General features: G+C 61.0%; 1 protein-coding gene across 1 annotated transcript; it reads left to right on the top strand.

Moving 5' to 3' along the window:
• The first annotated feature begins 259 nt into the window (after positions 1 to 259).
• PROCR (protein C receptor) lies at positions 260 to 3323 on the top strand. Its single transcript, XM_056359167.1, has 4 exons — positions 260 to 440; positions 613 to 849; positions 2405 to 2671; positions 2755 to 3323. The coding sequence occupies exons 1-4, from the start codon at positions 260 to 262 to the stop codon at positions 2865 to 2867; spliced, it is 798 nt and encodes a 265-aa protein (XP_056215142.1). The 3' UTR covers positions 2868 to 3323.
• Positions 3324 to 9083: the final 5760 nt, after the last annotated feature.

Genomic DNA, 9083 nt, shown 5'->3' with positions numbered 1-9083 from the left:
ATCTGCCCCAGGCCCCCCGAGGGGCGCAGCGTGTCCCCCCATCCCTCCCGGAGCAGCCCCCGCACCGCTGGGTCCCCGCCGGCCCCCGCCCCACCCAGGGGAGCGGGGACGGGCCCTGCCTAGCGGAGGGACGGGGAAACTGAGGCAGGCGCTGGCGAGCTTGGCGCCTCATCCTGCGTCAGCATCACTGGGTCCTGTGGGGCCCAGCACCCCCCGCACGGCCGGCAGGGAAGGGGTGTGGGTGGCCCGGGATAAGGAAATGGGAGAGACCTGGCCCGAGTCCCGCTCTCCTCCTCCCGCAGCCCCACCTCCCCGGCCCTTAACTCCCCGCCAGGCCAGCGGGGCACCCTCCGTCCCCATCCCTGTCCCTGTCCCTGTCCCCACGATGCTCCGGGTGCTGCTGCTCTGCGGGGCCCTGGGCTGCGGTGCGGGCCAGGCAGGTGAGGCAGGGACACGGTGGCGGTGGGGTTGGAGAGGCTTGGGGTTGGCATGGAGTGGGGGACATGGTTTGTGGCGAGGGGACGGAGCGGTGGGTGATGTCGGGAGGGGACGGAGCGGTGGGTGATGTCCGGAGGGGACGGAGCGGTGGGTGATGTCCGGCATCTCTCGCAGTCCCACTCACCTTCACCATGTTGCAATGGACCCGCGTCTCCGACGGCAGCTCCGTCTTCTGGGGGAACGCCAGCCTGGACGGGCAGCTCAGCCACCTCCTGGAGGGGTTTAACGTCACCCAGATGCTGCCGCTGGAGCCCCCTGACGCCTGGGCCAGGCGGCAGCAGGATGTGGACACCTACCTGCAGCTCTTCAGCCAGCTGGTGAAGTTCTTCAGCAAGGAGAGGCCCATCAACTGTGAGTGGTACCCAGAGGGGGGCACCGGGGCGCCGGGTCCCACTGGGGAAAGGGAGCCCCGCTGTGCTGCCTAGACATGGGGACAGCTCTCTGGGGACAGCTGGGCAAAGGGATGGGGACATGGCCACATGCAGAACCTGTCTCTGGGCAAAAGGAGCCCTGCTGCAGAGCTGGGAGTTTCTTACCTGGAGCTCACCCTGGGAACAGGGGGATGCTCAGCCTCCTGCTGCCCCTCAGGGAAAGGGCTGGGGGCTGCAGCTGGGGGGATGGTGAGGTGTAGGGACCCTGCCTGCATCCCACCTGCACCCTGCCTGCACCCCGCTTGCACCCCCCTACACCCCGCCTGCACCTCCCTACACCCTGCCTGCACCCTGCCGGCACTGCCTGCACCTCCCTACACCCTGCCTGCACCCTGCCGGCACTGCCTGCGCCTCCCTACACCCTGCCTGCACCCTGCTGGCACTGCCTGCACCTCCCTACACCCTGCCTGCACCCTGCCGGCACTGCCTGCACCTCCCTACACCCTGCCTGCACCTTCCTACACCCTGCCTGCACCCTGCCGGCACTGCCTGCACCTCCCTACACCCTGCCTGCGCCTCCCTACACCCTGCCTGCACCTTCCTACACCCTGCCTGCACCCTGCCGGCACTGCCTGCACCTCCCTACACCCTGCCTGCACCTCCCTACACCCTGCCTGCACCCTGCCGGCACTGCCTGCACCCCCCTACACCCTGCCTGCACCTCCCTACACCCTGCCTGCATCCTGCTGGCACCCTGCCTGTACCCTGCCGGCACTGCCTGCACCCCCCTACACCCTGCCTGCACCCCCCTACACCCTGCCTACACCTCCCTACACCCTGCCTGCATCCTGCTGGCACCCTGCCTGCACCCCCCTACACCCTGCCTGCACCCTGCCAGCACCCTGCCTGCACCCTGCCGGCACTGCCTGCACCCCCCTACACCTTGCCTGCATCCCCCTACACCCTGCCTGCATCTTGCCTGCATTGTGCCTGTGCCCTGCCTGCGCCCTGCAGCCTCTGCAGCGGGGGTGGGATGCTGGCAGCGAAGGTTTCATGGTTTCGTTGCTCCTGCCTGCATCAGTCCACATGCCCGTGTTTCCTCTGATGCTCCTGCCCAGAGTGTTTTACCTTCATTTTCTTTGTCACCCCCCCAGCAGTTTTGCCCCAGCCCTGGGTTTCCCTGCCTGGCACTCGGGGAGCCCTGTCCCACCTCGGGGTCCCTGGCGCGCCCCATGCCTCTCCTTGCCCAGTGTTCCCAGGCTGGCAGTGCCACATCCTTCGGCGCCCTGTGCTGCACAAGCACCATCCCTGTAACCCGAGGCTGTGCTCTCCCCAGATAAGAAAAGGAAAAATAAGCACGGCCACCCCACCACGCGAAACCTCGCTGCCACCAAACGGAGCGAAACCAAAGCGCCGGTGGGCCGGGTGGTGCGGGCTGAGGCCTTGCAAACTCGGGGCACAGCTTGATGCTGGTGACGGCAGTGGGCTGCCGAGGCTGGGACATGCTGACCCTGACCCCCACTCTGTCCCTGCAGACACCCAGAGCTTGTGCTGCCACCTGGGCTGTCAGCTCTTCCCCAACGGCACGGCCCACAGCTTCTACGAGGTGACCCTCAATGGGACAGCTTTCCTCAGCTTCCACGTCCCCAGCGCCACCTGGAAGCGGCGCTGGCCCGGCAGGGACGCGGTGGCCACCTTTGCCGAGAAGGAGCTGATGAAGTACACCAGGACCACCCAGGACCTCCAGCATTTCCTCAACACCACCTGCGTTGGCATCCTGCAGGCTCAGAGCGCCAGGACAGGTCCGTGCTGGGGCTGGGACGGGACACAGTGGCACGGTGGGGGTGACCCCAGTTGTCACCTCCATCCCTCTTGCCTTTTGCAGGAAAACAGAGCAGCCGGTCGCATGCCCCACTGGTGCTGGGCCTGATCCTGGGGGCCTTCGCCTTGCTGGGCATCGCTGTGGGGATCTTCTTGTGCACAGGAGGGAGCTGCTAGCGGAGCCGTCAGCCATCCCACGTCACCCCATGAAGGCAGGAGATGGACCCATCATCGCCCCATGGAGGGACCGAGCCTGTGCCCCACAAAGGATGCATCTCCCCAGCGCCACGAGCTTTGCTCCCAGAGGACACCGGTAGCTTCCCTGCCTGGCCCCAGCAGGGCTGACCCCCCCAGCAGCAGCACCCTGCCCCAGGGACGGTCCCTGCGCTGGGCTGGCACGGTGCGCTGAGGCTTAACACAGAAATATGCTTGGCATGGATGGAAAAAAACAAGAAGGCGGGGAGGGGGGCAAGTGGCAGGAGGAACAGTCAGGAGAGGGTTAAAAGGATGGCACTGAGACCCTCACTATCCCTGTGCCAGTGGGGATAAAAACATGGGACAGGGGGCAAGGATGTCACACCTTTGTGGCACCGCTTCGAGATGTCGTGCAATAAAACCGCCCGCCAGCGCTCACAGTGCGTTTGGTTGCTCTCCCTTCCCCCCCGCAGCGCCGATGTGGGGCTGCAGGTCCATCGCGGGGGGCAGGCATGGGAGCGGGGGCTGCGAGGTGCTCCTCAGCGTGGCCAGCCCCTGTGTGGGACCCCGGCCCGTGCAACGAGTTTGCCAGGTCTCTGGAAAGGGGCTGGGGGGGTTTGCGCCTCCGGAGCTCGGTTCGTGCTGCCCACAGCCTCGGGCGGACTCGCTGAAGGCATTCTGCCAATGGCCAAGTGGCAACGCTTCGTTTATTTTTCATTTCCTTGTCCTCGAGGGAGACACCAAGGCTGAGCACAGGCAGCTGTAACGGGAGATGCCTTTTCTGAGCAGATGAATGCCTTTAACGCTCTCCCGTGAGGATGCTGCCCGGAGGGATACGGGAGCACGGGGACACCAGGCGAGGGGCAGGGCGGGCACGGTGGAAAGGCCCAAGGAGCAGCTAAAGAAGCGCAGGGCTGTGTTGCCACCACAGCACAGCAGAGTCACTGCTTTGCTTTCCTTTTCCGCGATCTAGATCCGAGCTAAAAGCTGCTCTTTGACTGTTTAAACCTTGGTTATAGTAATAATAAATCCTGGCTGTGTTTCCCTTCATAGCAAGATTTTGAGCACGACACCCTCTCGTGTTCATCTCCACTACCCCGAGGGCAGGAGGGGTTTGGGGTGAGCCAGGAGCTGGCATGGGCCACCAAAAGAGGGGACAGCACAGGAGCAAGGAGCTTCCCTGGATTAACCCCCAGCTCACCCCTTTCTAAATACCCTTCCCTGCAGCTCAAAGCAAGAACGAAAGGGTGGGCAGGGGGGAAGGCAGAAAAGGAGCTGCAGGACAGAAAAGGGATGGGAAGATGACATCGCGGTTGTCCTTAAGGAGGGATGGAGGAGGAGGTCTCCAAAGACCACATCTCATCACCCTGGCCACGGGCCACCCGCCCGGGCAGCCCCCGCCCCCACCAGGCTCCCAGGGCAGGGGCCAGGGTGCTCCCCACCCTTCAGTGGACTTCTTTGAAAAAGGGAAATGGCAGCCAAGAGGCTGAAGGATCCAAAACAAGGCTGAGGCACATCAACGTCATTGCTCGGCTTCTACAGCAGCGACCTTGGCAGGAGCTCTGCCGCGGGCCGAGCACGGCGTGTCCCCACCACGCGGGCACCAGGGGGGATGAGGCTGATGCTGGAGGTCAAACGTGGTAGGCTTGCTCCCCACGAAGGGATAAAAACACTCATCGCCAGCTTCCAGTGAGGAGCCACGGCATTCACAGCTCTGCTTTGGGTTTTGGACCTGGGGCATCTCCGCTGCCTCCACGTGGAGGCAGGTGCCGCCCTGTGGTCACAGGACCTGGAGTGACTCTCATGCCAGGTTCCCCCCCAGCAGCTCCTCGCTCCAGCTGGGAGGGCAGAGCGTGGGTCCCACGGGACCCCCAGGCTGCGACGGTGCCGTCGGGCACGGGCTGGCAGCAGGGATGGCACCTGGGACAGACCCAGGCTGGAGAAACCGAGGTGGTTTGGAACAACAGGGCTTGTTTGGCTTTTTGTTGCTGAAATAAATCATTTTTTGGACAGATGAGGAAGTCCCTGCTTTAAAGAGCTCTGGAAAAGCCTTTTTCCTGCCCCTGGGTGCCCCGTGCATGTTGGCTGCAGCAGGAAAGCGCTCCAGAAAGGAGCCGACTCTGCTGCTGGTCTCTTGAGTCTCCGCCAGTGCTCAGAGGGGGACGGGGCCCCAGCAGCGGGGATCCCCCCAAAACTGCAGCACCCGGTGAGGCAGCCACATCCCGAACTGTGCCTGGGGGCACCGCGCCCAAGGCTGCCACCCCCATCCCAGGGCCACCTCCTGCGGGGGGACCAGCACCACTGCCTGACACAGGCATGGTGGCCAAGAGCAGAGGGGTTGTGGCAACAGCATCTACCTCCAGCGCACCGCAGCCCCAAAGTTTCTCCTCCTCACCCCAAAACCCCAACTGCCTCATTGCAGGGCCACCAATACCTGGCCCAGCGTAGCGTGCTGAGGCCACGTGGCCTGGCTGCCCCAGCCGGTGAGCTGGGGTCTCTCTCCACCACCACTCCAACATCTACCACCTCTCCAGCAGCTGGTAGCCACATCCATGGCCAATCTTCTCCCAAATTTGGTTATTCTTCCACTCTTGATCACAGCTCGGGACAGGCGCCAACACCTAACCGCGTATCCTGTCAACAGAAGGATGTTTTTAATTTGGTCCTTGGGGTTTTTTTGCTTTCTGCAAGAGGGGGAACAAACGCGCACGCAGACCTTGGGAGGCTTTAACCAACCCTCCTACGCAGCATTGCCCCAAAGCAAACCCACCTGGCCATCCACACCGCTGTCCGGGTGAGGCTTTGCTTTCCATGGGCCGCATGGTTTCCATCACTCAGCCCTGCTGTCCCTGGCTCAGATAAGGGTCGAGATACGACATCCAGCCTTGAACCTCACTCCAGTAAGACGATGCCAATGTGCTAAGAACCAACTTTGCCCTTCACCCACATCAGCTCCCACCCCGGTGTCGGTGTCCCTGGCTGTGTCCTTCTGGAACTTCAAGCCCCTGGCACAGCATCCTTGGCTCCCTGCCCCAGCCACCCGCGGTGCCCTGCCTGGCCCCAGGGACAAAGGGACCTGCCTGACAACACAGTGATGGGCTCCTGTGCCTGCCCGGGTGAGAAAGGGAGGCAGCAGCTCGGACCCCCCCGTATGTGGCTTATTAGGAAAACACATAGCATCAGACATAAATCTGGAAGGAAGAAAGGATTATCCTTGTAAACACCCCCTACGCACTTGGTGCCGGTGTTTGTGTCATCATTTTTCTGGATTAAACAAGCTCTGTTCTTCTAAATTTCCCCAGAAGTCACATTGTCACAGCCCCACACAGTTTCGTTCATCACCAGCTTTGGGACATCCTTTGTAACCCGGGGGCTGCACTGGGCTGAGTGGGGCTGCAATATGCACAGCCCCCAGCCAGCCCTCCCCCGAGCACGGGATGCTCCTTTTTATTTTATTTTTTTTTTGGGGGGGCAACAGTTTTGGAGGTGGAGGCTGTCGGGTATCTACTTTCTAGCAGCCTTCTGCTCCCACACGAATGGGCAGGTCCCTGGAAATGTTGAACAGCCGAGGGAAGGGCTGCGCTGGCACGTGGCTCCTTGCAGGGCGCGCGGGTGCCCGGGGCCCATCGCAGCCTCTTCCCGTTCCGCTCGCCTCAGGTCAGCGTGCCTGACCAAGCCAGAGGGAAGAGGAGGAGAAAGCTGGCTGCTGGCCACAGGCAACAGCAAACAGGGCTACGTGGCACTCGGGGTGAAGGGTGGCTTCTGGGCAGCAGGACACCGCCAGTCCCACCGCACCTCCTGCCCTGCCCCAGCTGGGCTGTCCCCTCCCTGGGGACCGCTGGGACCGAGCCAGCCCTCGCACGATGCTCCGGCAGCGCCGCTCATCAGCCCGGTGGCGGGGGGCAGAGCTGGGGCTGCCGTCCAGGAATCCCATTGAGGACTCCAGCAAGGATTCATCGCTTCACCTTGCCAGGAGAGACCCCCACGGTCTCCAGACACTTGAGCAGATGTGTCCAGGAACATCACAGATCCCTGTGCCTTCAGAGCCGTTTTTTCCTGAAACCAGTCACTTCCCCCCTCCTATCGCCAGTGCCTCTCTCAGAAGCAGAAAAGTTTAGATACAGATAAGCACTTTACAATAACAAACTCTTCAGGGAAAATCTTGAGCTCACTTGCACTGTACTTGCAGAGAAGTTTCCACGGAAAAAGAAACCGCTGTTTGGCAACACTTTCAGCCCCTGCCCGGGGAGGAGGGATGCTCTGTGCAAGCAGTGCCGGGAAGTGACAGCAGTGGCCCTCGGCACGGCTGAAGCCATCGGGGGGAAAAGGACCCCCTTGGGCCAGACTGCGCCCCGGCACCCACGTACCTAATGCTGAAGCCCCTGGTGCAGCCCCAAAATGTCAGCACCCGGGCTGGGACAGGCGGCGTGACTTTAGACGGGGCAAGCCCAGACTGCAGAGGGACAGAAGCAGACAAGGCTGCCAGGGCATGATGCTGCCCAGGAAAGCAGATCTGACCTCTGTTTTCACCCCCCATCATCTACCTGCCAGGGGGTCCTCACCCCACCTGCTCCTTCACCTCGCCTGGGACGGGAGCGATCCCACCTAAGGCAGGTAACAGCCTGGGTGAGGCGAGGGTATCCCAAAGCAAGGCTGTGGTGTGGCCCTGGAGGAACTTCTGTGGGTAATCAAACTCGCTCGCGTCGGAAATACACCGGGATCCCATCTCAGCCAGGCAAGAACCCCGTGCTTGCTTAAACACCCCCTCCTCAAAACAGCAAGGACTTCTAAACCCTCAACAATCCCAGACTTCTCTAAGGATTTAGGGTTAAAGGGGACCACAAAGTTTGCTTTATTTGATCTAATTCAGGAACAACAGAAGGGGTTGGAAATTAAGACTGTGCATTACAGGATTCCCAGCTCAGAGGTTCACGCTTTCAGGACGCTTGCTCGGTCCCAAACCAAGAGGCAGCGATGTGGACATCTAAGCCTCCTAAGAAGATGATGTAGGAGTCCATGTGCGCTATGACTCACTGACACCAGCCAAGTATTACCGAACTAGCGGACACAGGATGCCAAGGACACTGAATAGCTCCTACAGCCCCCTGGCCAGACACCTCGGAGCCCTTTGAGGACAAACACCTCCCCACAACCCCAGAAGCAGCACAACTTCCCTCAGACAAGAGGAAATGTTTGAACCAGACCCTGGCAAGCACCAGCGTACACCACTGCCCGCAGTAAGAACATGGAACCCCGGCAGCTTTGAAGGTGGGAAAGGCAAAGGACACCACTGCACACACCCCACGGCCAGGGGGAACAGGAAGAGGGAAGGAAGCAGGGTTGCTTTGCACAATTTTGGCCTTCCTCTTTGGTTTTCTTCTCACCCTTGTAAAAGCTGGGGCTTTGCAGCTACTGTTGCTGTTCTACATAGCGCTGGCCTCCAAGGAATACAGACCCACAATGGAAAACACACAAACCACAGGAAGGAAAAGAATTAGCAGGAATAGGAAAAGCAGCAGCAGGAATGAGTACTCGTGCCCGAAACAAATGCACTACCTGCACCCCTAGCAGCAGGCAGGAAAAACCACACCACCTTCTCCTGTGCAGAAGCTGGGGCTTTGGTGTGAGGTCCAGGCTTTTTGGCTTTATTGCTACTGGTGAGCACTGGCAGCATGGTCATGTGCCAGTAGAACAGAAAGACAATCATCAAACAGACCCTCGAGGGGCCCAGGTAACAGGATCCAGCCCCATGCACACAGATATCAGCTTCTTTGAAATCTGAGGTTTCTTAGAAATCTAAGCTAAGGGGGGGAGGGAGGGGAAAGCAGGGGCAAAGCTGCCTGCGGACACTTGGAAAGAGCTAGTCATCAAACGGGCAGATGCCCAAGGTAGTGGCCTCAGCTGGGATTACAGCTCTGCATTACAGATTTTGAGGAAGACCAGCACTGAGACCACGGGTTTGACACCCCAGGTTTGTCTTGTTCCCCCCTCTCCCAGCTGTTCCAAAAGCCCCTGTTTTGCTCTGCCAAGCCAAACGTACAAAGGATCCAACAGGAAACCTTCCTGCTGCTGCTGCTTCCGCTGCGTCAGCTCCCGCCGCTTTAGGGGTTGTGTGCTGCCCTTGGTCTAGCAATGTCCCACCCAAGGGCTGGGCCAGAGCTGCTCTCCATCTCTCCACGCTCAGAGCTGAGCTACTTA

The sequence above is a fragment of the Falco biarmicus genome, chromosome 13, assembly GCF_023638135.1.
Source record: "Falco biarmicus isolate bFalBia1 chromosome 13, bFalBia1.pri, whole genome shotgun sequence".
NCBI lineage: Eukaryota > Metazoa > Chordata > Aves > Falconiformes > Falconidae > Falco > Falco biarmicus.
This window is presented reverse-complemented; position numbering and strand designations above follow the sequence as displayed.